Source organism: Dermacentor variabilis, chromosome 6 (assembly GCF_050947875.1).
Source record: "Dermacentor variabilis isolate Ectoservices chromosome 6, ASM5094787v1, whole genome shotgun sequence".
NCBI lineage: Eukaryota > Metazoa > Arthropoda > Arachnida > Ixodida > Ixodidae > Dermacentor > Dermacentor variabilis.
Window position 1 is genome coordinate 172,803,465 of NC_134573.1, and position 27,289 is coordinate 172,830,753.

The 27,289-nt window shown below is 42.1% G+C and overlaps 2 protein-coding genes across 3 annotated transcripts in view; one reads left to right on the top strand and one right to left on the bottom strand.

Annotated features, from left to right (window-relative positions):
• The first annotated feature begins 1,203 nt into the window (after positions 1 to 1,203).
• mip40 (Myb-interacting protein 40) lies at positions 1,204 to 13,778 on the top strand. Its single transcript, XM_075696826.1, has 10 exons — positions 1,204 to 1,398; positions 1,538 to 1,591; positions 1,718 to 1,790; positions 2,598 to 2,654; positions 2,733 to 2,809; positions 3,016 to 3,170; positions 4,159 to 4,311; positions 6,399 to 6,472; positions 7,984 to 8,055; positions 10,187 to 13,778. Exons 2-10 carry the CDS (start codon positions 1,564 to 1,566, stop codon positions 10,230 to 10,232), a joined length of 735 nt encoding a protein of 244 aa, XP_075552941.1. The 5' UTR covers positions 1,204 to 1,398; positions 1,538 to 1,563; the 3' UTR covers positions 10,233 to 13,778.
• LOC142585803 (exportin-T-like) overlaps positions 13,308 to 27,289 on the bottom strand; it is a 58,575-nt gene continuing 44,593 nt past the window's right edge. Inside the window, exons 19-26 of one of the 2 annotated variants that reach the window (XM_075696818.1) lie at positions 25,270 to 25,369; positions 24,356 to 24,541; positions 19,415 to 19,622; positions 18,420 to 18,487; positions 16,942 to 17,106; positions 15,757 to 15,804; positions 14,935 to 15,063; positions 13,308 to 14,042 (exon numbers count right to left, since the gene is read on the bottom strand). In XM_075696818.1, the coding sequence (XP_075552933.1) occupies positions 14,013 to 14,042; positions 14,935 to 15,063; positions 15,757 to 15,804; positions 16,942 to 17,106; positions 18,420 to 18,487; positions 19,415 to 19,622; positions 24,356 to 24,541; positions 25,270 to 25,369 (934 nt within the window). In that variant the 3' untranslated portion in view covers positions 13,308 to 14,012. The remainder of the gene's footprint in view (positions 14,043 to 14,934; positions 15,064 to 15,756; positions 15,805 to 16,941; positions 17,107 to 18,419; positions 18,488 to 19,414; positions 19,623 to 24,355; positions 24,542 to 25,269; positions 25,370 to 27,289) is intronic. The other variant, XM_075696819.1, reaches the window with a different exon arrangement.

Here is a 27,289-nt window from a genome sequence, read left to right on the forward strand (position 1 = left end):
TGTTTCGTAACAGTCTTATACATTAGTTTTCAAGGTGATTGTAGAAGTGCAAGTCCTCCCTTCTTTAGGTTCAACTAGCAATAAGGTTTAAATAGCAGGATTGCAGTCTCTTTCTTTTTTTTTCCCTGCATATGACAAAGAGGATTCTGCCATTTGAAGCTATGTGCAACATTCGTTTGTAGTTGTAACAAGCATTGTCTATTTAAAATAATGCTAATGTATCTGCGATGGCTAACTGTTAGTTCAACACAGCAAATGAAAGGTTTTGCTATGCTTATTAATGAGCACAATAAAGTTTAATTCTAAATGGCTGCACATCAAAATTTCATTGCCTTCAAAGCATAAGCATATAATGGCACAGTTAGTTGATTGATCTGATTGAAATAAGTGCACTTGTCATTGCTATGTTCCTGTGGAGCCTGCAGTCTTGAAAAAGTTACTACATAAAAACAAGCAAATGCTAAACTGGAAGTTTCTCTGCCAATGTAATGTGAATAAATGCAAAGCTATAGAACTTCAGACTAGGAACATAATTAATACTGCTGCTCTGTTTTTAGGTCCTGTTATAAGACCTGGTAAGTTTGCTTGTGCTGTTGCATGCAACTGCTAAAATGAGGGGACTGTCTTGTTTTAAACACAAAGCCAAATTTAATCTAAATCAAAACTGTTCGAGCAAAATTGAATGCGGGATGTTTACAAAGGCAGCTTGAAGAACACTGCTACACATATTTCACGCCAATAGCTCGCGTGGCGATTATTGTAGCACATTGTTTTTAACTAATCGTGTCAAGTGAAAATATTTGCATTACTTCTAAGGTGAAGGTATCGAACACCTTACTCTATATATAATGCCACAAATTTGAACTTTGCGATCTACAACAAAGTGAGTTCATTCATTAATTTTTACTTCAAAATCCTTTTCTCGATTTTAGTCACCCCAGCCCAGTCGTCTTACGAAAGAAGCACAACAGAATATTTAGGCTTATATTTTAGCTTAAAAACATGGAAGACCTATTATATTGTATCTTCTTATGACGCACATACGCATAATACAGTTGGTGCAGAAATAATAATAAAAACCTGTATTCCAACAGCACATCGTGTTAAACTCACGCGCAATGTACGCAATGCGCGCCAAAACGTAAATACCGCAATAACAGAGAACCGTGACGTAGTAACCCCATGCTGCCTACGTCACCAATGTTAACAAGAGCGCCATCTTGCCTTGTACAAATTAAAGGGTCAGCGGCGCGACGCTTGATCTGTCGTTCAAGGCTAATTACAGCTATTACGCATCCCTTGATTACCCAAATATCTGCTGCTTTATCCGGATGAAGAGGAGCAAAAGGTTTTGTTTGGCCATCGTCGTTTAAACCAACAACTTTTCGGACGCGAAAGGCAAGTGTCCCCGGTTATGCCCTCGACTACGGAAGAACAGAGACCACGCGATGCAGAGACGCGTTTTTCGTCTCCCGGCGTATCTGTATTTCTGCTAGCTTTGAACCGTGTCAGAACACCGTGATCTCGTCCCTTTCAGAGGCCCGACGACTCCTTTGGACGACGATGTCGCGACTCAAGCAGGAAAAGCGAGGTTGGAAGGCGCACTTTACGTGTTTTGTTGTGAAACTCCGGCGATGAGGGGTGTGGATGGGATCGGCAGTGTAATGTGTCGAAATGTTCTGAAAAGTGTTTAAAGCTGCCTTTTCTTCGCTTTCAGCTTCCGAGCTCGAACAGGCAAGATCGAAGCTTGATAGCGTCCTACAAAGCCTCGTGGAAAAAACCGAAGAAAGGTGACCACGCCGAGTTAAAGTAGCGTCACTCACCCGTGTTGTAGATCTTGGGCATGCTGTAATGCTCGCGTCTTCGCGTAACGATACTGCATACATTATGCAAAAAAAGAGGTGAGGCGTGCAGACGGGACACAAGAGTAGAGAAGTGGACAACACGAACGCCGTGTTCACTTCTCTACTCTTGTGTCCTGTCTGCACGCCTCACCCCTTTTTCGCATAATGAATCCTTAGCAACTAGCTCAGCTTTCTGTCGTTCTAAGACACTGTATACATTACTTAAGCGGTGTTCTCGGCCGATGATGTTTGAGTTTCGCAAGGCTTAGAGTTACTTAAAGTCGTGTGGGCGTCTACGAGCGACAGCGTTCCTAAAAAGTGCCAAACACGCTGTCGCCCGCAGACGCCGAACGCGTCCGGCGCTAGTCACGTGAAATCTCTCGTAACTGAAGCATCTCCGAAAGTGATCGCCCGAGAATGCCGCCTCTGGTCTTTCTTTGATAACCGGTCTTTTATTTTCAGTTTTTTTTTAACGTGCTATTTACAGAGCCTTAAAGACTGCTACGCTGAAGGAACAGAATGTCGTGAACTGAACACAGTTGCTAGAAAAGCTGTCGCACTAAAATTACTCGTAGATTACAGAATGGCCGACAAATATGCGCAGAGCCGAAACAAGTGATCGGAAATATGAAACCACAATATAAACGGCTTTGTACTTGGGAAAGCCCAAGCATGTGAGGCCAACAATTAATGTGTATTTTCAAGTTAAATTATGTGTAAAGCTGGCGGGATCTTTTTTTTTTTTTTTTTCAGCCAGAGTTCATCATCGCAATCGGAAGATGAATCAAAGGCACTGGATTCTGCTGCTAAGTGAGTAGGTGACCACTAGTTTTGGGCTAATGCACAGCACCACCAGCAGTGTTCACAATTCATATCAAATTGTTTCAGGGATGCCTCTCCTAAGAAGATTCAAAAGACCCAGAGGAAACGCCGTCGAAAAGATGACTCTGCTGTGCAGAATTCAAGTATGTTTTACTCGTGAAAATTATGTGGATTTTTCATAAATATGTGAAGGACGTTCAATATGTAAACCTCTATGCATCTTTGCAAGTCACATTTAACATAGTGCATAAACGATATTTCTTTCAGTGCTTTCTTTAAGCTAGTTTTTGAAAGATCAGGCTTAATTGTGGAGAAATTTATAAGATGGACACCTTTCCTTTTGTTACAGACACATACATCACAAAAATATATGGCTGCAGTGTTGACCTTGCCCAGTTTGATGAGAATTCTCCATTGTATTCAATGTGTCGTAGCTGGATACAAAATAAACCTCTGCAGAGTTCGGAGCGGAACCATAGTGTTGCAGAAATAGACAAGAAAAAGGTAAACAGAATTTCTTCCATGTGCATAACATACATTGTACGCCATAGTTGCTTGACAAGAACAGTTTTTACACTGGCAAATGACTGCAGAAATGAGTGGGGGTACTTATGTCATAGGATAAATAAATGCCATCCCTAAGTTGCTAAAGTGAATGAGGCCATTTTCATGCATTTTGCTGTGTCGGAAACTAGCTATTGTATGTGGTTTGTCTACTTGGTGCAGAAACAACTTTGTAAAGAAAAAAAGGGGGGGGGGGAGGGGGGGGGCACCTGATGACAAAATTATTTATCTCTGGCCACGAGTCCCATTTTTTGCATTTTCCGCAGTTTTCCACTTCATTGTTTACAGTTCAAACAATGACTGTGCTAGCTAGGAGCTAGCAGGTCCAAAGGTAAAGTTTTTTTAATTTGTTTAATTTGTAGCATGCAAGCCCATGCAGCTGCTTTTAATGTTCCCTTCCACTGCTGGCCAGTATGCTGGTTTGTCCGTAGTTGGTGAGGAATGTATTATTCACATTCAAGTCAAACGTAACGAAAAAGTGTAGTGCAAGTACACACAGGTTATGCTGTTTGCTGCTTGTTGAGAAACATAAGTAATACTCATGTTGTGGCAACATATTGCACCAAATTTAACTAATCAAAAGGAATATTGTACCTCTTGCCAAGACTCTTGGTGCTTGCCTTTATTTGTGAATAACTGTGAGACATTCTCGTCGCAGTCAAATCTCCCCCAGTTGCAGCATTTCTCATAGCCTGCGGGCTGTTTTGTGGACATTGAAACCAATTAATCAATACACTTGGTCTAGTCAATATCGTAGCATTACTCACTTTCCCAGCATGACAGATCAAAAGAACAGACTGTTGAGCTAGTTGGTACTGCATAACTTGAGGTTAAGCACAAGAGAGCACTGATCAACTAGCCTAAATTACTGCCTTTGTGATTGATTTATGTTTGTGAAGTACAACAGTTGTTTTCTGCTCTGCTGCAGAACACCAATGACAGTGCGGATGATGATGACACAAAGGGCATTTTTTTCCTACCTGCACCTGTGCAACCTCCCAAAGACGATGCTGGTAACGTCAAAGACCTTCGAATACCTTCACCTGTTCCACAGCCCAGTGAAAAGTTCTTTATGGCATCGGTGAGGCCTTGTGGTTGTGCATGACCAACATTATGTTCCAGATGAGATGGAGACATAGTATTTTAGGAATTATGGCATCTTTCAATCTCGTATTCAATGATCCAAAGCAGCTGTCATACATGCTGATTATTGAAAACTACATTCACACTTGTGAGGCCTGTTCAGGTTGATTAGATATTATACCCCTGTCACACGGCAAATCTAATGTCATTTACAACGAATGACATTCGCTGATAAATCCATTTGTTTAGTGTCACACAGTAAAACGTAAGGACATTTTCGAAAATGACATTTACAAACGAATGGGTTTGCCAAACTCATTCGCATTTGTTTGGAACTGAATGTGTGTCCTCGACACCATGAGTTTACCAGTGTTTCGCAAACAGTACATGCTTTTTTGTTTTAACAAAAAATCACTATTATTCTATCAATTTTATTACCTAATTATTGCTTTAACGACATTGAAGTCCATCACGTGCGTAAATACAGGAAAGTACTCTCAGTCAAGTGACCAGACAGCCGTCTTTAGCTTTCGCTGCAGCAGTCGTGTTGGTTCGCACCGGAACATCGGCCGCGGCCGCTTCAATTGACTTGGCGTAAAAGCATGTGCGTGTGTTCCTGTTGCACGCGCCAAGAATGAGGATATTAGAAGCCCGCATGCACATCAGAACCTGCGATGACATGCAACTGCCCTTCTCGTAACACTTTAGCAGAGGTAGCGGACGCACCGATCGTTCTCTTCGCCCTGTTGCTTGCCTTAGCTTTGGTTTGGCTTGGCTGCGTTGGCAATGTCGACAAGTTAGTGATCGAACGCTACGGTTTGAAAGCAACGATCACATATTCTAGTGGAATTTAGCATATTGGAAAATAATTATTGGACAAAAGTGGGTTTGAGGCGTCTTTTTTTTTTACTATCGTCATCGTCATGATTTTCAAATGACATTAGTTTTCGCCGCGTGACAGCGCACTGTGATAATGACATTAATCGCAACAAATGTCGTTTGTTGGAAATGACATTAGATTTGCCGTGTGACAGGGGTATTACATCTACTTTGAGCTGCAAGTTACCATTATGTGTTGATCCAAAGACAGCAAAATTGCAGTAGTTCTGTTTCATGGACAAGAAACTGTCCTTAGTAAATTGGACAGTTACAACATTCAGTGGCCATTGATCGAGTGCATGTGACACTCTTATGCAGCTGGGAGCAGAAGTCCAGAGACCACGGCATTGGAATAAATTTTACCCTTGCTCATGTGTGCTAAATGTGGTATTGGCTAAACAGATGCACGTAAGCTGTACCAATTGATCTCAGCCTGCATAGTTAGACTGTGAAGAAAAAAAAAAAAAGTTGCTGCATCTGTGGTCTCCAGTTTCATTTCTTTTTTTTTTTTTTGTTGCCCTTAAGACTGTACGTTGCCTTTCCTTGAATGATTACGAACATTGGTAGAAGACTGTAGTCCTGTTTCTGTATGCAAGAAATGCTCGGGAGGGTGTTTTAACAGTAACGTCTAGTGTGCACGAAAGTAAAGGCATTCTTTTGCTGCCCTTTTAATGGCTGACCGTTGAAACCATTAGCGACAATTGCATTGCATTGTGCAGTAATGAAGTGGTTGTGTTGATGATGACACAATTCAGTACAGCTATCTGGCCAAGCAGTCTTGGTGCTTTTGTTGATTTGCTAACTGTGATAGTACTGTGTTGCAATGTGGCTGGACTTGCTGCCAGTTCCAAACAGTCAAAAGCATCCACAACTCGTACTTTGGCATGCACTCATCACATGGTATTTCATTGTCGAGACTCTGAGTAGGTTCTGTATCAGTGCAGTGCCTCTAAATTTTCTCACAGCCTTGATAAATGTGTCGAATTAACCATCCTTACTTGTTCCTTGCCGAGATCATATGGGGCCTGGAAAAACCAAATGGAAATTTTGCCCAGCCACATTAGCTATTTTAGTTTTCACATTAGACATGAACCTACGAGACCTTTTTGTGTATATATACTTTATGCAATTTATTTCAGCCAAGAAATGGTAAAAAATGGGCATCTTTGCCCAACTCGTGTAAGAACATGCCGATTATAATTTCAGGATGACAGTGAGGTTGTGCCTGTGAATGTCTTACTGGCTGGCCATCAAACACGTTGGAAGAATGTGCGGCAAAAGTGAGTGTGTTGTTTATGAAGTCCAGATCTGTCCTTAATAAGCATATATCTAACTTTTTTTTAAATTTTAGAACTGATAGTGACATTCTTATACTCTCTCCTGTAACCACTTGAAGGAGGTATCATTGCAACATCTAGCACTATTCAAAATCACATACTGCTTTCTTGGGGTAGAATTTTTTAACAGATCTATGTATACTAATGTTGGGAAGTGTGTGACATATGCCACATGAAATAGACGAATCTGCCCAAAAGCATCGCACTGAATAATCAAGCATCTGTCATCAATAAATTCTAGCATGAGAGCGCGCACAGTTATTACCCTCTGCTATAGTTTAAAAAGCCAAATATTAAGTCAAGATAGATTGAAAGATAAGGCTCCTGTAATAATGATTTCTTCATAACAAAATGGAGCTTTTTAAGTGAGGAAATGACGTAAATAAAAAATTGTGCCACTATAGTACCTCTTATGTGTGGCATCAGTACCTCTGATGCATAGAGTGTGGCTGCTACCCACCACTGAGAGTGGCATTGCTTTTTTCTGTTTACAACGGCCATGGCAGCAATGTGTGACAATTGACCAGTTTGCTGACTTCCACTGTGGAGGCTCAAGTGACTGTAACCGGTAACCTGAAACCAAGCAGGACGCTTCATATATATATATATATATATATATATATATATATATATATATATATATATATATATATATATATATATATATAGCGAATAGATAGTTTACAAAAGACGTCATCACGTGGAGACATCAAGTGCTCTCCACTTTGGCATGGGCGGTTAAAATTGAGGAGCAGCAGCGGAACCTTCAATGGTTATTTCTTTAATGCAAGAAATTTATATATTGACACACAGAAAACAATGATAAGACTTCAAAGCAAATACTCTGATGAACTAGCTCTACAATATATTCCTTTTGCGTCCCTTTAAGAACAGTGCTGTAAAGTGGCTTTTCATCTGTCAGTACTGAATTTGTATGTAATAAGGAATGTGTTCCTAAATCTTATTTTTGCTTCTGCGTAGTGTGCTTGCAGCAAAAGTTTTATGCATAATATTCGAATTTACCTAGACACTTTGTAGACATTGACATGTTTCAAGAATATGTGCAGTACTGTTTACATAAGGCATTTACACGGGCTTTCAAACCAATATTTACCTTTGCGAGAGATGTGTCAGCTGTAACACTTTGTAGACATTGACATGTTTCAAGAATATGTGCAGTACTGTTTACATAAGGCATTTACACGGGCTTTCAAACCAATATTTACCTTTGCGAGAGATGTGTCAGCTGTAATCAGTAGCATCACAGTCTCAAATTATTGTGACCCAGTTTCGGGATTTAAATTCCTAGTGACAGATTTGGAATGTTTCCAGCTGTAGCTGATGCTTAAAATGAACTGTTGGTCGTACCTGTCGTGCAGGTTTCTTTGGCATCATTTTCTTTTGCAAAAGATATTGGCTGTGCACAAACTTCTTATATTCTTTTTTGCTGCTAGGTGGAAAGAGGCAGCTATGGCAAATGAAGAGCGCTACAAAGAAAGTGCAGCAATTCTTCTCAAGGCAATGAGGCAAGTTGGGAATACATAAGACTATTAAAGTGGCAACCTGTGTGCTGTGACTGGCTGGAATGAATAATTTTGCAAGTTATTACCAAGAACACTTTACTGATATACACTGTGGTATAAAGGTTATAAACAGTTTATATACCAGAATGTGCTATTCCATCTGTCAGCCCCATTCTTAATTTCACTGATATACAGCAGCATATGCTTATATTCTGCCAGTTGCATACATGCTTTTTGTGTGTACAACTTGCACTTACTGTGTCCACTAGGCCATCAGTTTGGTTAGTACATGCATAAGATGTCTCTAGATGAGCTGTCATTTGCATAAGTTATTTGCTTTTCTTTTATCGTGGAGACACCTTTAGTTACGTATACATTTCACTTCTGCAAGCTGTATCACTAAGCAGTCTGCTTATACATACATGTTCAATGACACTAACACATGAAATGTTAAACTAACATTGCTCCAAACAGGGTGTCTACCAAGTTGACTTGTCTAATTTCCCTTAGTGCCTTTGCAAAATTTCCTGAGCGACACAGAACTACGTGAAGACGGGCCGACAACATGTCGCCTGATGCTGTCACTCCCTAGTGAGCATGTTAAAAAAGAAAAGACTTAATCATGTCTGAACAGTGACTTAATCGAGGAGTAGGGTTTACTTTATTAAAAAAAAAAGAAGTGAGGGGTTAGTAAAATGCACAGCGCATAAAATATATTTAATTAAAAATAAATGGTAAAGCCCATTGCAAATTGAGCCGAACATTATCAAATACGAATAAAAAGGAGATCTATTTATAAGCAAATATTTCAGAATATGAGCTATTTCTTATCAAATGATAGCAAGCTCATAGATATGAGGCCCGAACTTTGTCATAAGTGAGATTCTCTCAACAGCTGGTAATTGTCAACCTCAACTGTCCTGACACACTCAGCCCCAGCACAATACCTCAATGTTGCGTTTCACTGCTTTAAATTTATTTTGGTTTGGATGTGAGACACCTGCATCTTGACGTCAGCCAACACTGTTTTTTGAGCTCAACCTACTTCAAAGAAGTGGCGGCATGCTTCTTTTCCTGTATTTCTCAATGCGTAGGTCCTTTCTGTTCTCGTCAGCCATCTGCCGCGTGTTCGCCCCACGGACCATTTGAAGTGTCCTCTTAGTCAGTTGTACAGTCAACGTCCAATTTTTTTTTTTGCTCCCTACGGGCCGCGAAATCTTCAGAAGAATTGGTCAGTTAAAAAAAATGAATGCATGTCTTGTACTTCCCTTAAGGGCTCAGGTCGCCACAGGCACATCTGAAAAAGCTCTGAAGGCCTGCCAGTACACTTATTAGGCATATCGATGCTCATACTGTGACAGGAGATGGCGAGTGCACGCAAATATATTTCAGGAATACATACTGTGTCCTGTGAAAATTACTCCCTTCCCACGCTTGTTATACTTCACCGCGTAACACTGCTGTTTTGAGGCGAAGCTGACTTTCGGGAACTGACATTATGCAATATGCTGTGCTTTCCAAGCTCCGAAGTCAATCGCAAGGACCACAAAAGCGCAGTTGGTGCCATAGCTGACAGCAGAAAATACGGCACCGAACAGCAAGAGGCTTAATAGCATACACCGAAGCAGCTAGGCCAAGCGTTGCTGCTTTGAGCCGGTTTGAGGCAGCGAGGTAATCAAAATGGCGGCCACGGTGGCTTTGATTGCCGTTTCGGACCTGCGGTCACGGTGAAATGTCCGGAAGATCGGACTACCAAGGGTTCTTGCACCTGAAACTTCAGACTTTTTTTATGCATTGAGTCTACAGGGTATGTGGTGGTGCTGCAAAGCAGTGCGAATACCGCGCATCCGGAAAGTTGGTTGTTGACTGTACACTGGCAACTCCAGTAGATGACACGGCTTCAAATATGATTAGTTACGATTCCTCTTTGTTCACCTGAGAGGAATTGTTCCCCTCCAATAAGATTAGATTATTTTCCCTGATAGAAGCACAAATTCCCTGACCATTCAAGATCCCCGAAAATTCCTGGTTTTCCCAGTTTGTAGACAGCCTGTGCATAGTAGGAAGAATGCTGTAATGGCCTCGCTGTGAATTTTTCTTCATGTGTATGATGCAGTTTCTTTTCACATTCCAGCAATGACCAAGATGCACCATCACAATGGGAGAGTGCACCAGCTTAAGGAAAAATGTGGTTCCGCTTGCATCACTCCACTGAATTAGCACGACGTGTAGCATCACAGACTTGAGTGCAATCGAACTCCTGTATCAAAATGTATACACGAGCTTAATTGTAAGAAAAGTCCAGCACAGTGGCTATTTAGTAGGCGAGCATTACTCATCGTTTGCAGTGCACTGACCTCGTACCTGCAAACAAGTTTAGACTTGAAGCTTCGTTTTTAACTCTGCTTATTTATGACAGTGCCGCTCCTCAACTGAATTCACTAACTGCATCATAAATACTTGTCCGTAAACATATTACTTTTTTTTTTTTTTTTTCGGAATACCAGGTTACCTGAGACAGAGCAATAGTAACAATACTGGTAGAGCCATCTTGTGTTGTAGAGTTTAACCAGGGAAGACATGAAGCTTGTTGCAGTGACCAGTTGTAAAGCTGTTGGCAGCAACGTAGTTATCATGCAGGTTTAAAAAATATTTTGTGGTTAGATGAACCATCACAGGACGGCACCACCAGCATTGTTATTGCCAGCCACGTCTCTGGTATTCCATAAAGGGCAACACATATACAGGCAAGCTAAAACTAAATGCTTCTCTATGACTCCTGCGATAAGCAGTTGCTTGAGAGAAGTACCCACCCCAGTGCCTTTCAATCGACACTGAGAATGCTTTGCAACAAAATCTTATCAGGTGAATCACTGAGAAGCATTATCAAAGTGCAACAACCTCTTTAGTTGAATCACTGGAGTGCCCTCTACTTTCTTTCGGAGTTCAGTTGAAGTGTTAACTTCAGGAATGTTTAGCTTATCCAAGCAGCACATGCTGAAGGGGCCCTGAAGCACTGTTTTATCAAAGTCGCAATGTGCCTTAGTATGTAGAGTACTGGCCTCACAAGCCTGTTCTGGCAAAACAACTTCAAAAACATTTAGTACAGTGGAAATATTGACAATTGGATGTTGCCATTCTTAATTATAGCGCTGGCTCAATTCCTGACAAAGTTTATTAAGCGTGAAATGAAGACGAGTGCGGCTCCGAGACAACACTATAAAACACTTTGATGCTCATTAACCTTAAGCAGTATAAATATGAACTGATGAGTAATCTTCAATTACATGCTCTGGCAGCCACTTTATAGAATGCCCGTGTGCTTTGGTTTCACTTTTCTTTAAGAGCCTCCACATGGTCGAAATTGAACCAAAGACCTCTACAGCTGCATGTGGAGTTACTGGACATAGAACCTTGTCAATTATTACTTTTATCCTTCTCTGCTAGTCTTTCATAGCAGTCACAGGCTGTGCAAGTCTACTCATTCCAGTCTTGGCACTGTCATGGCTTTTGTATATTGTTTTCTGACCTGTTGCTGTTAGTTGACGGGCATTCCAAGTTTCAGTACCTTTGAAGGCACTGGAACATAAGGAATGTTGAACAGGGTTTATTGTCCAGAAGCAACAAATGGGCCACGAGGGATGCCATAGTGAAGAACTCTAGATTAATTTTGACCAGCTGGTGTAGCTCAATGTGCTTTGCAACCTTATGCCCAGCATTAGAATGTCATGGTCACTGTGGCAGCCATTAACTAATGTTAACTAACTAATGCAAGCTCTGCTCCAGATGTTTGCGACTGCACAATTTTAGAATTTGTTTACCATTCTAGCATGTTTCAAGGGCCTCAAGGGCCCTATAATGTGCTACTATCATATACCTGTCTTTTCCCAATGCGATTGTGACTACATTTTGAAGCTTGCTGTTTGGCAGCACTGACATCACAAGTATGGGAAGCTAAGTCAGATATGCCCTGCACTGACATCTTTGGAGCTGCTTTGAAGGAGGCGAGAGGAGTCGCTGCCTTTTTGTGATGAAAAAAGTTCATTATTTCTGGGAGGTTTCTGCCACATCATGCCTGCAAGTTCCCCCAATCTTCATGAGTTTATCCAATCCTTATCTCCTCTTTGTGACCATTCCGTTACTCTTAGTAGACAACTGGTTATAGATTTCCTAGGTATACTTGATTGTGGCGCGAAATACATTGTGAAAAGGGGACAGAAAAAAAATACAGTGAAGTGCAAGTTGACGCTTCACTGCCTTCTTTTTTCTGTCCCCTCTTCACAAAATGTATTTTGCACCAGTCAAGTATATACCTACTAGTCTGGTATATTCCATTGAAGAAGTCTTTCTTATAGGTTAGCAGGCCCCATATTTTGTAACATTACAGTTGATGTTCCATTCCTTCCTTATCACATAGTGCGACGAGTGGCCTCAGAAATAATGCTAGTGCTGGAATTTGTGAGTTATGACAAAGGATGGAAAATAACATGCAACGTTATGAAATACAGTGCCAGGCAGCAATGAACACAGCATCTCAAGCCAAGAATTGGCCCAACCTACTCCAGTAGCCTGCTTCCGTTCACTGTGGTATCCATCAAATGAAAGGGAAAATTGGTATCTCCTTCAAAGGGAAACTATGCAAGTTTCCTGTGAAAAAGCTTCGCAGACAACCAATCATGGTACAGGGCAGGTATGGTACACCAAGTCCACCTGGAGGCTAGCAGATAGCAGGGTGCTGGTGAATGAATATCTTGTGTGTGGCAGTTACTGACCTGCCACGAGAACGGCTGATTCACATATTTGAAATTTGTTCAGAGGTGTACATGATGACTGTGCATCTCTGTTCAAATACCCATGAATGGTAGAAATACTCTCGTTAAACAATGCAATGACAGTAGCAAAGTAGTTAAACATGCGGCAATATTTGTCTATGCTTATCAGCAGAATGCTATTGCCATTAGCCACCACATAACTCTGGCGAGTAAAAAAATTTATGAGCACGATGCAGAACAAATACAGTAAACTTATGCCAACCCTTGAACTTCCTTACAAGGCCCATACACTTTGAAATGCCTAGCCAGTTAAGACTAATAAATAAAACTGAATGACTGTTGCATTACGTTGCCAAGTGCATAACCAAAATACTGGCATGACAGCGCTCACACCTGTGGGTCAATTTGCTTGCGGTGAATCAAAGCCTCATTCCTTAAACTTGGCAGTGTACCCTGTCCATGACAAGTTGCATTTTGCCCTGCTATGTGATGTCAGTGTCTCAGTGCTACCGCATTGAACCAGAGATCAGCTCTATGCTGCAATGACTAATAACTGCTTGCCAAGATAAATTTGGGTAGCTTTGCCTTTGACAATGGCTGCAGCAAATTTTGCCACTTGAAAATGTTATTCTGCTAAGTCAAATGGTCATTCCAATATTCGTTGTTATCACGAAAGTTCAGCTGTGAAGGTAAAACTTCACGCCGCGACTTATTTAGAAGCACATGTCCAGGTATTGTATAGCTAATGTGTGCATTGTAGAAAAAGTAGTTTCTTGCACTTTATCATAGCCTGATTTGTGCCCACATATATAAGTTATGATCATACTTCTTTCCCTTTTCTACTTGTTAATATTTGTGGTGTGTGTCATTCATGTGTGTGAATTGTCCTTGACCTGGTTCCTAAACATTTGTTTACTGAGTAAAGCTGAAAATAAACACATTCAAGCATTATTATATGTTGTGCTTGTTCTGCAAGCTTTGCTGCATCACCATTTATTTCACTCTGCGTCATCACAGCCTGTACAAAATATTCCATAGGAAGCATTCACATCAGATGGCAATGCATAGAAAAACCCAAATACAGCGCAATATACACAAAAGACCCTTGATAATTGCTGTACACAATCTGCAGAATAAAGAAAAGGATTCGTCATTTTGCTAAGACCGGAAGAAGGCCCTCCCCTGCTGTCAAGATGTCCTCAGCCTTTGGAAGAATACCTGCAATAAAATAAAAAAGAATGTGGCCACATGTAACTAATAGAAAAACAAAAGCCACAGCTACATAACGCAAGCTCAGCATCATGCTCACACTAAAGTTTATAGTAGCAGATGCCTGTCAAGATAACATATAAGTATACTAGGGAATTTGTCCCAATCGGCAGTTCTTAAATATACATGGGAAAACTAAACAAATGCTCCTAAGGCGTTCAAAGTGGAATTTCGACAAAATAAGCCATATTTTATGAAAATAGAGGCAAACACTGCCTGCTACAATAAAATTTTTGTTTATGAAGTAGCATGCAATATACTCGTTTGCAAAATTGCTAAGCCAACAGCAAAGGGGCTCATGTACAACTCTTAATAAAGCAGAGAGTACCTCGCAGTAACTGACAGTGCAAAAGACGAGAACAAGGAAAGAATCGCACAAGACTTTTTGTCCTCGTCTTTCGAGCTGCCAATTGCCATCAATCAACACCAACTTTACCAATTTTATGTTCTTTTGAGTACACTTGTTGAACAAGCAATGATGACTTTAATACTCTGTACAATGTATATAATGTATGCAATATATTTGACTAAAGCAGAATTTAATAAAAGCACAGCATTATTTCTGCATTATTAACTTAAATGTCCATAGAGTTGAGAAAGCATTGTAATGCAGCAGCGCAGAGTAACATGGAATTATCTTTTGCCGCATTATAAAGCCTCAGCTTTGTGGAGGCCTTGTGCCGTGTATCATCACTTGCTGAAGTTTTGGAGTAAAAACCAAATGTGATGAGCTAATAAAAAGGCAATTTAGGAACTAGACGTGCAGCCAGAAGATGCAGAAATCATGCCAGTGACATTGTAAATGACAACCCATGCACTACCGAGTGAACTTTTCGCTCACCTTAACGTAGTTCTTGAACACCTTGGGATCACCCTGCAGGTGCATGCAGTAGTCTTGGATCTGCTGTGGCGACAGCCTCAGCAAGGTGGGAAGGTACTGGGTGCGTAAATACTCCGTGAACTCCTCGCCCTGAAATTGAGGTCACATATAGCACCAAACTCCTAGCACATTCCGGCACTTTGTCGGATGCAAAATGGTGGTTGCCCCTTTCCTCATCATTTTTATTTTTGTTTTCTTGCGTGTGCCAAGGCATGCCTGCAACTGAGTGTTGTGGCAACCAACAATGGCTAGACTGAAAGATCTGACCAGGGCCATGCCCAATCTAGTTTCCTGAAGTTGCTGCCACTTCTGGAACGTTAAGGCTGTCATACCCTATGCAAGTCAGTACACAGCGATGGAGTGTTTACCCAATCTACAAGGTACAATAAACAGACCGAGATACTAGTTGGAAGAGACAACAGTTTCATACTCAAAAAGGACAACTTAACTCTGGCTCGGGGCCGTACTTGGCCTTTCACAGGTTGGAAATATGCATTTGGCAAAACCTGCAAGTGTACTTCTCTACAAGTAGTCAATTTCGAAACCACTGCAGGCGAAATAATATTGGAGACAGAACTGAAATGCTCTTTATTCTTTTCCCCAAGCTTTGGTCTGTTGTGTGCACTTAGTATTTGCATGACTATGGCACAAATCTTTGTTTGTTTTCCAAAGGCTGAAAATGTTTGTGCAGCTTATATGGGCAGGTTACCAACATAAGACTATGGCACCTTTTTAATTTGAGAAGTGCAAATGCGCAACAGGAGCAGAAGCAGTGGTACACACCCGCTTGGCAAGGATCATCTTCATGCAAAGAGCACTTTCCGATAAGGCCTGGAAAAAGGAGAAAAACAAGGTTTGTCAAGGCTGAGATTTCTGAATTGAATGTACCAGTGGCTTAGACATCACCTGATTAGTTACATGCAGAAGACATCGAAAAAGAATGTTGCTGTCTTTTCTGTGTTTACTTGCATTAACTGCCCTTGCAGGGCTGTTGTGAAAGTCAAGAGGGAGAGGACGGGTTAGGTAGTATGTTACAATCCAGCACAAGTGCCGCACATTTTGCTTAGGCGAGAAGAAAGGGGGTTAACCGAGGGTCCCGATTTTATTAGTCATATCATAAGAAGCCAACAAACATTGACACCAAGGACCACATAGGGGAAATTACTTGTGCTTAATAAATGAAATAAAGAAACGAAGAGGTAATGGAAATTAAAGTGGATGAAAAAACAACTTGCCGCAGGTGGGAACCGAACCCACAACCTTCGCATTTCGCGTGCGATGCTCTACCAATTGAGCTACCGCGGCGCTGTTTTCCCATCCACTTTCTTGGGTATTTATGTGTCCTAGTAGAACCCTGGGAGGGTTAGCCAGCGCCACCACACACAGACCTTGGCGGCGGACGTGGGACGTCCTTTTTGCCGCAGGCGTCACGAGAACGTGATCTTTTTGGGTGAAGGCAACTGGTCAATAAACCCACATATTCTACCTTAAGGCATCAATGTAGCCGGATTTGAGACCCTCGTTATGTAATAAACAAGAAGAAAGGGGGTTAACCGAGGGTCCCGATTTTATTAGTCATATCATAAGAAGCCAACAAACATTGACACCAAGGACCACATAGGGGAAATTACTTGTGCTTAATAAATGAAATAAAGAAACGAAGAGGTAATGGAAATTAAAGTGGATGAAAAAACAACTTGGTGCGGGAACTTCAAGGAGGGTTTGCCATGCGTCTTTCGTTTTTACGTCTTTTCTGCATTACGAAGCTTCTTTCCATGGTAACAGTAGCTTTTTTGGTATTGTGGAAAAGTAATTTAACAATGAACTTCATATAATTTTTCTCCTTAGTCCTCCACACTATGACGAATCGAAGTAAAAAGCAGTGCTGAACAGATGCCTACAGCCACTGCAGCTTACAAGAGTTGTTAAACAATAAATTGATTACACAACAAGCACTTAGCTACATACCAGGATCGTCTGAGCATCGGTCAGGTCAAAGGTGTCCTTGAGAGGGGCATGGAAGCAGGCTGGCACAACCGACTTGTACACAAAATCTACAAAGTGCGGCTCAGCATCTGGTCCACCCCACAGCTCCACCATTTTCCGCAGGATGGTGAAGCAGGTCTTCTGAGCCTGTACAATAATTGCTGCCTGAGGCTTCGAAAGCTCAAAGGGGTAAACTATGTCAGTGAATGCCTCCAAACATATTTCCTGAGCAAGTACGTGCCATTAATTTTTTATTTTATTTTTTTTGCATGGAGGAGGACGAAACTTTTTTGACAAAGGTAAAGTCTGCATACAAAAACAGAGTGTAAGTCAACAAGATATCAAATGTTACTTGAGGCACAACATGCTTACCTTAGCTATTGAAATGTATGCACACACATACACACACACCAAAAAATTCAGGTTGCATTACTTATGGCAGTTACTAAGTAAACCCTTTAAAGGTTGAATTTGTTGGTGCTGTGGTCAAATTATTTTACTGTAGTTTACAGTACGTATAGTAGGAAATTATTGGAAAACCGTGGGTGCAACAGGAATTTATTACAAGAATATATTGCCTCAATAGCTCCACTCACGCTAACAGTATGCACAGAACCTGCGGCCATCAATTTGTTGTCCATAAAACATGTTTCATCAGGAGGAGAAATGCGTCAGAAACAAGTCAGAAGAAGAAATGCTTGAGCAGACGCCATGAGAAGCGACATCATGCACGGCCATACCAAGATAATGACTGTGCGCACCCCAGTGTATGGGAATACATGAACCACTACTGAAGGGGGAAAAAAGAGAAACCCTTATTAGTATCTCTGAACTTTGACCGCGTAGGGCTTATATCTAAGCTACCGGAAACACGATAGTGACAGCAAAAAAAACATTACCATCTCCACGACAATGTGCGCGCAATCACATGGGCAAGCGCTTGGTGGTGAACACATCCGATTGTGCGCAACGGTGAGCGGAAACACAATTTCGAATGACTTTGGCTCACTCTATAGAAATGGCAGCACCTCTAAACAACCACTGGGATCTAATACATGCAAACTATCAAACATAAACACAAGTCCTCAAAGGGTTAAGTTCAGGTAAGACAGTACTGGAAGAGTGGCTATACATGTACACGCTACATGTATATACATACTACACAGCTGGCACACGTGTGCCCAGTCTTAATAGTATAGAGTAAAATTCGTACCTTGGAACAGCCTCTCTGTTCGCTAAACCTTTGTTACCCAGAGTGGCTATAATAGATGCCATAATGACTAGAAGAGATGTTACTACAGAATGCTCCTGACTTGTGATTAACTTGGGCAACATTTTGAGTGCATTTAAAGGCGGCACTTGACTCAAGTGATCAAACAAGGAATGGATTCAGCTTTTTACCTACAAAAGCAAGTAGCAAACATGTTGCACGTAATTGCCTAGTCTGAATGACAACTTACCACTGGGTCAGGGAATTCGACAGCACCCTGGATGATTGTCGTGAAGACTTGCTCCAGGCTTTGTGCATCTAAAATAATAGAGGATAGGGAAAAGGAGTGGCAAATCAAGTTAAAAAAAGAGAAAGCGACTGACCAACCAATGTTCAGCCAGCCATCATCAGCATGCTAGGTCCTGTAGAATATTTGGGTGAATAAAGGTATAATTGTGCAATAAGCATACGGGTGAATTTACTTTCTTTGTCCCTTTAATATTTCGACTCTTACACAGAATACACTGAGATGACAAATATAAAAGATATTGTTTTACTACATAGCTTGCACTTCAAGCCACTAGAGCAATATTCTCAGTTCATCGTCCAACTTGTATATATCGGCTGGCCTTATAAGCAAATGTTCTGTGAGAAACTCTAGATTCTGCATGAACTAGCCCTGCACCTTAATTATTCTGACATCATCGTAATCAGCTTACTTTATGTCCACTGCAGAACGCATACCTAAATAAAAGGCCTCTACCAGCAATTTACAATTACCCCTGTCTTACATCAGCCAGCACCACCTTGAGCCAACACATTTCCTAGTTCCATAAAACCACCTAGTTCTCCGCCGCCCTTGACTGCAGTTCCCTTTAGTTGGCACTGTAACTAACAGACTATGAACAATTTCACAGCATGAAAACAACACAAAGACGAGAAGAATGTGTATGAGGACAAGCACTTGTCCTTGTTCACCTTCTTGTTCTTCTGTGAGTTGGGATCACATATCATAGTTCACATACTTTCCTAATAAACCACCAATTATGTGCCCTACACATTACATGACGTGCCTAATCCACACCAGCGTCTTCCTGTGTATTAACATAATGCCTGTAATTTCTTATTTAACTGGTCATCGCACGGTCCTTAATCAATGTAGCATGCCACATAGCAACTTGCGAGTAAAGAAGTAGTACTACTGCAATTATATATGCATAGCCTTATGCATGGCACTGTTCTCACCTTGCGAAGCAACCACCTCAACCACGTTGTTGGTGATGATAGCAGCCACGAAGAGGAAGTAAGCGCGCTGCAGCAGTTGCCGATCACGCAGTGCCTGCTCATCACCAGGTTCCACAGGCGCGGCCAATGCACCAAAGATGACTCCGACCAGCGGCATGAACATCCGTTGCAGGAAGGGCACCACCTCTTTCTGGAACACCCAAGACAGCTGCCCCCCTTGCAACTTCAGGTGGCCAAACCCCATAGAGCCTGTTTCCAGGTTCCTTCGTAACATGGCTTCTAACAAAGTTCGCAGTGCATGATACATACTGACACATACTGTTTTTCTCTCTTTTCTTTAATATTTTGAAAGTTATAGAAACTCAACCACACGATTCTTGCACATAAAGGGATGACACTTAGTAAGTATGAAGGCTGGGAAATGGTTATAAGACATTTTCATTCGATCCCGAAGTTCACCTCAGAATGGCAGACCCTACAACATTGTCGTTCTTGTGATGTGTAGCAATAAGGGTACGTGCTTGCTGATAAAAAAATGAATTAAAGAATTCCGCATGTCGGTTTTGGTTCACCTTGGTATGGAAGCCACAGCAATAGCAGGAATGGAGTGAGCTATTCCTATGCACCAAAACTGGTTCACAGGAATGATTATAGTTGATTCTTTAGGGTGCTCTGACATTTGCCATTATGCTTTTTATAGTTTAAAAAGCTGGGACCTTAAATTAATGTAAAAATAAAATGACAGGTCGTAAATGTGTTAGTACTTCATTCATGCTTGTCGGGAGCCAGGACAGAGAGACTTGAGGAAAGAGAGAGTCAACAAGCTACAGAGAGTAAGATGCCCCCCAAGCTCCTATAACAGTGAAGTTGATTGCTCAATCCTGAGCAGCTACAACAGCTTTCAAGCAAGTGCGTGGAATTTGGAAACCCTAGTCTTTTGAGAGGAAAATAAACACTTTGCCACAAATTCCAGCACAGGTCTCACGTGCAGCCAGTTCTAGCCCTAATCCATGCTGCATCATCATTTCTATAGTTAAAAAGCTCCAAGGTCACCAAGGCAGCCAAACGTATAATAACTTCACCGTCTTTGCAGCTGCCACATGGGAATAGTAGTGGGCAGCTGGAGAACAACTTCAAATTAAACACGGACTCCAATTCACTCTTGCTACTTGCTCTCCACAGATAAGACAATGGCAAAATCAGCTTTTACTATATCGTATCTCACTATGAAGACAACACATTAGACATTACCGATGATTTGTTGTCACTTTTAAGATTAATTGTCCGCATTGACACTGTTAGGTCTAACAAAAGATACCTCAATATCCATGAAAGTTCCTTGATATCTGTACCAGATAGCACCACAGCATTACATAATCGTGAAGTGTTAGTGACATGGAATGCTTTACAAAAGTTTTCTAGAGCACGCGCTTGCAGAGCACCATAGCTGCATTGTATGCACCCAAGCAAACAGCAAGAACACCGCTAAAACCATCAAGTTACAATCGACTTTGTTAAATCGACTCCAGTTAACCTAAAATCCTGACTGAAGGTGCTGGCCAGCGCCCATACATTTCTATTCGCCCTAACTTCTGTTATTTCAATCCTAAAATTGATCTTTGATGTTACTTCAAACTTCACCAGCCGGCACACATGCACGTTTCCTGTACGATGACCCCAATAACGACCCATTTAATGGTAGCATCTTTCTCAGCAGAGCTTAGGCGACTGAATGCATCGAATGATCTCCTGTTGAAAACACTTAATTCTGGCCTGCCCTAGAAGCTATAGGCGCAGCTCACAATTATCTGATGTAAGTTATTTACCCGATTCTAACGAACACATTTTTTCTTTTATAGAATTGCACTGAAGATTGCTTGCCCGGTAATCGGACACAAAACCAAACCTGCCTTTGTTGCGTTTGCATGGGAAACACAGATGTATTCGGCAAAGCTGACTTGTAAGAAATCGGCCGTCAATGTGCAACACATGCAATACCCTTGCCCATCTTTCTTGCAAGAAAATCAGGTTCGCTTTGCCATTTCAACTTCGTTTAGGAGCTTTAATGTCATTTATATGTCAGTTTTCTTCGGACACATTTCTGCATTTTGTTTAATCCAATCTGCTAGATACAGGGTGTCTACCAAGTTGACATTTCCAAACTCCCCGAGTTTTCCAGGTTTTCCCTGAGTGCCTTTGCGAAATTCCCTCAGCGACACAGCACTTTGTTTTATGTCAAGACTGGCTGACAACATGTCGCCCAATGCTGTCATTCTCTAGTAAGCATGTTAAAAAAATAAAAAAATTTAATTCAGTTTGTATAGCAGGGAGTAGTGATTTTATTCAAAAAGAAAGCAGAAGGGAGGTGTTAGTAAAATGCACAGCAAATAAAATATATTTTAAAAAATGGTAAAGCCTACTGCAAATCAAGTTGAACATTTTCAAATACAGTAGAACCCCGCTGTTACGTTCCTCACTGCTGCGTTTTCCCGGCTGCTACGTCGTTTTCATCCGGTCCCGGCATAGCTTCCATAGGATCCAATGTATAAGGAACCCCGTTGTTACGTTGTAGCTTTGAAAACGTTCCCGCATGATACGTCGCAACTTAGCACGCCGAACCCGCCTGGGCTAAAGTAGGCAACGCGCTCCAACCGCCATTTTGACTTTTGACGAGTTTTGGCCAGACTTGTCTATAGAACTGGCTGCAAGAAGCCGCACGCCAGTTCGAGAGGCCGCCACTAAGTGGCCATTCGTGAAAAATGCTCTCACTATCATCACTGTGATTACGGTCACCGCGTGGTTTTTGTATACTAGTACACTATAGTTTTTGGACGGGTCAACTCACGGAGGAAGGAAACTCGGGAGAGGCGGAGAGGCCCACACGTCACTCTTTGTGAAGCTAAAGTGAAGCCGGAAGTTGGCGTTGCTCCGCCTATCGGGCCAGCTCTCCTCTCTTGTTTACGTTTCTCGCGGAACCACGCCGCGCCTCGTGCAACCGGACTGCTCGGACGCGCGCGCTCCGCAGCAATACTAAACAATTGTTAGCACGTTAGCATGACTACGCCAAAGAGGGCAAAGTTTCCCGCGGATATTCATTCGTCCGTTGCCGTTGCCTGGCGCAGTGACGACGAGGAGCACGAGCCGCATGATGCCGGGGAGTTGCCAAATCCTAGCTTTGGAGAAGCCAGCGCGGCTCTCGACCTCCTCCGCAGGTACGTCGCACCTCACAGCGACGCTGACAGCAATGCGGCCTTCCAGGCTATTGAGAAACGTGTGGTGATTTCTAGCGAGCGAAAGAAATGGCAAGCCACCATTCTGGAATTTTTTAACTCCTAAGCGTACTCTGTGGAAATAAATTGTCTATAGTTGAAGCTGCACTTTTTTCATTTATTTTCGGAGCTTTCCTCACTGTTGCGTTTTCCCGGCTGTTACGTTTTTTTTCCCCGGTCCGGTGAAAAACGCATGAACGGGGTTCCACTGTACGAATAAAAAGAGATGTATACAGAAGCAAATAATTTAGAACATGAACTATTTCTATTAACTCGTAGCAAGCTCATTGGTATGAGGCCTGAACTTTGTCAGAAATGAGATTCTCTCTCAACATTTACCAAGTCAACCTCAACTGTCCTGACATACTCTCAGCCCACGCACAATGCCTCAGTGTTGCGTTTCACTGCTTTAAAAAGTTTATTTCGGCATCGGCCAACAGTTTGCTTTTTGAGCTCAAGCTCCTTCAAAGAAATGACAGCACGCTTCCTTTCCCATTCATTCCTAAATGCATTGGTCCTTTCTGTTCTCGTCATCCTTCTGCCGCGCGTTCGCCAGACGGACAATTTTAAGCATTCTCTTGGTCAGTTGTACAGTCAACGTCAGATTTTTCAGACCTCCTAGGGGCTGTGAAAACGTCCAAAAAATCAGGCAGTCCAAAAAGATGAATGCGTGTCTTTCACTGTACTTAAGGGCTCAAATCGGCACAGGCACGTTTGAAAAAGCTCTGAAGGTCTGCAAGTACACTTATGAGGTATATCGGTGCTCGTACTGTGAGAGGAGACTGTGGGTGCACGCGTGTGGTAATTTAGGAATAGATACTGGGTCCCGTGACAATTGCCCTTTCCCAGACTTGTTAACCTTCACCTCACCATGTCGCGTATGCTTCACCGCATAACACTGCTGTATTGAGGCGAAGCTTACTTTCGGAAACCAACACAGTGCAACACACTATGCTTCCTGATTTTCGAAGCCAATGGCGAGGATTACACAGGTTGAATCGGCGCCATTGCCAACAGTGGCGAATTGCTAACAAATTGCTAACAGTAGCGAATGTCAAAGTAGCTAGGCCACCGTAGTGGTGGCTACGGCTGCCAGCGAATCTGCGGGCGAGAGCGCTGGTTCGAGGCGGCGAGATAACCAAAATGGCAGCGGTTGTGGCTTTGTTTAATGCTGTTTCGGACCTGCGGTAATGGCAAAAAGTCAGGAAAATCAGACAGCGAAGGGTTCTTGTGTTCGAAATTTCACACATTCTTATACATTGACCCTATGGGGTACGTGGTGGCGCCGCGAAGCTGTCCGAATTAACGGGCATGTCCCAAAAATCGGGCGTCTGGAAAATCAGTCACTGGCTGTACAGTGACAAGTCCTCCAGCCGATGACATGGCGTCAAAGACGATTCCTTACATATCCTATCTGTTACTTGAGCCAGCATTAGCAAGACTTTCGTTCCCTTTCAATAAAATTACAGCTGATTTTCCTTTATAGAAGCAGATTATTTCCAGACTATTTAAAATCCCTGAGAATTCCCAGTTTTTACGGTATGGTAGATGCCCAGTGGATAATTCGATCAATTGTGTCAGTCCCATAAGGGTTGAATTAATGGAAGTCGACTGTATTTGCTATAACGCAGTACAGCTTTTTAAGCTTTTAGGACATCACAAGTTCTCCCACCTTGAACTTGCAGACGATCTGGTTGATGAGTGGTATTAACTCCTGCACCGAGCGTACGTCGGGGTTGCGCAGAAGCTGCTCACAGGCGCGAGGCACAAGTGGCAGAACTTCCTCTTCAAGGCACACAACCATACGGTGAAGAAACTGCCGCACACCGGCCTGGAGCAATGGCTGTTCATATGGAAGCTGCAGCAAAGAATACAACAGATGTGATGACAGCCTGTGTATAGCATTTTCTCTGAAGCCATGAGTAGCATGAAATCGTGCTTTGAAATTGATTAAAAAAAAATAATAAATTCTGGAGTGCTATGTGCCAAAACCACAATTTGATCATGAGGCTCACCCTAGTGAGGGAACTAAAATAATTTTGAGCACCTGCGATTCGTTAACATGCACCCAATGCATGATCCACGGGCATTGTTGCATTTCACCCCCATTGAAATGGGGCCGCTGCAGCTGGGATTTGTGCCCACGCCCCCAAACTTGGTAGCGCAACCCCATAACCACTACTCTGAGATTGAAATTGGTTGCTACATCCAGTTATGTGTACTGGGGTTGCAGTCTGGATTGATCACTTTTGGGAATACCTTGCAATTTTGTGCGATGTGTACAATTTCTTCTGTCACTTCTGTGTTTAATTGCCCAGCCAATAAATGCACTACCAAAGTGAGAGATTCAGAATGTGGCCACAGGTATCAAGACTCTAATGAGCACATAGGCATTAAGGCAAACTTAAGGCAAACTGCAAAAGCAGACAATCCATTAAAAAAAGCCCCTTCTGTCAGCAAAAGCCGATAGTTTCTTTTTCTCCTGCGTAATGTAAACCTTACAAGATAGCCCACTGTATTCTTGTGTTGAAACAATTCTTTTGCCCTACAATTTCATCATATGTAAGAGCATTTATGAGTACTCACATCCAAGGCCTGCAGGAACACCTGAAGTGCTTCCAGGTAAATGGAAACACAGTTGCAAGCTTTCATAGTTTGCTGATTCGAGAATGCCTTGCTCGTTCGACTGGAAAGTAAAATGAAGATGTGTGAAAGGGTTGTCTTTAAAGAATACACAAAATTACTTGGACAGCAAGAGACTTGATGTGTAATGGAATACTGGTGGGCATGGCGGACTATCGGCGACCATGTGGCTTAAATCTTTCTGCTACCTCATGCAGGCGCTTTATTATGGCCTGGCTGGATCAGCAATACCGCAGCATGATCAGTGTTTAAGAAATGCATTCGACCAACCCTATCTGCCAAACTTCACCACGTGCACTTGGACCTCTGGTGCGAGAGGGTTGCCGCGTCACTGCCTTCATGATGCTATTTCTTCACTGTTTTGGGACGCATCAACTTATCGGCTTAAAAAGTAACAGCTCCAGACCTACACTTTCAGTGGGCACGGTGGACCATCGGTGGTCATGTTAAACCTTTCTGCTACCTCATGCAAGTTAGTAACTGCTATAGCACAATTAGAAGTGACTGTTGCGGTCTTTTGGTCTTGCCGTGACCCCTACGGGTGTGCTATTGTCCACGATGTGTACTGCGAATGCTTGCTGCTGTTGTGTGGTGTCATCGAGTTAAATCCTGGCCCTAATGACAGTAGCCGGGCCTTTATCGAATCCATGCTGAAGGAGTTGCTGTCGGGTCGAAATAAGTTGGCAGCGGATGCAATTGCGCTTAGGGAACAACAGAATAATGAGGAAAAGTTATCGCTGATTGGGGAGCCAGATTCATTGAATTAGCAAAACGAGCGTCGCATGTAGATGACCTTGAGCATACAGTAAGATCACTGGAGGTGAAGTTGACTGATCTGGAGGATAGGTGTAGGTGATCCAATCTGGTTGTTTTTGGCATTCCAGAGGATGTCGGCGAAAGTGAACCTATTCTTAAAAATAAAGTTATTGAGGAGGTGTTTTCTTCAAAGCTTGCTGTACCTTGCAAGTCTGTCGGCAAGATTCATCGCCTTGGTAACACAGGTAACAAGAGAAAAGTCATCATTTACTTCCAGGATTTTACCGAAAAACAGCTTGTAATGTGTACAAATTAAAGTGCAGTCAAATATTGGCTCAAAACAATTACTTGCACAGCCCACTAAGGAAACTCAAACTCCTTTGGGATAGTGCTAAAAGTGAAAGAGAACATGAAAAGAAAGTTCACTTAATGATAAAATGTGTGTGAACAATGAGCTATTCACATGGTATGAAACTAAGAACTTGAGGATAAAAATTGACAGTCGTGAAAGTAGTTCGAAAAAAGCTTGACTTGCTTCTGCTGACACTTCCCCTGGTACTAAAGAACTGAGAGTTTTAAACATCAACGCCCGCAGTGTCGTTAATAAATCGGAAAGCCTTGAGGCAACTATCATGGGTTACAATCCCCATTTGGTTGTGACCACAGAAACGTGATTGCATGACAATATTGAAGATGCAGTTGTATTTCCTCCGTCTTATCGAGCATATTGCCATGACAGGTGTACTGAATGGGGTGTGGTAGCTGTTTTGGTAAAAGAAACTGTATCTGCTACCCTGTTAAGTCAGGCCGATAACTTGGAATCTGTTACAATAAAGCTTACTTTCTGACTGACTGACTGAATAAACTTTATTGAAACCAGCAAGAGATGGTGGCTGGGCCTAGTTCACTCTTTGCTGTTTATCAAGCACTTGATCCTCCCTCAGAATTTTTTCATGACCTTCTTGATTACAGGGTGTTATTCAAAAGCGATAAAGTACTACGTATGGGTGACTTTAACCTACCAGATATTGATTGGGAGAACGGGTTCTTCTGCACCAGGAATAATTCACGTATAGGTTACTTACATGACATTATCCTGTCTCACAATCTACAACAGGTTGTTAAACAGCCATTGCGCATCTGTGGTACGTCAGCCACCATACTTAACCTCGTCCTTGCGAGTCATTTACTAGAAAATTTTTTTGTT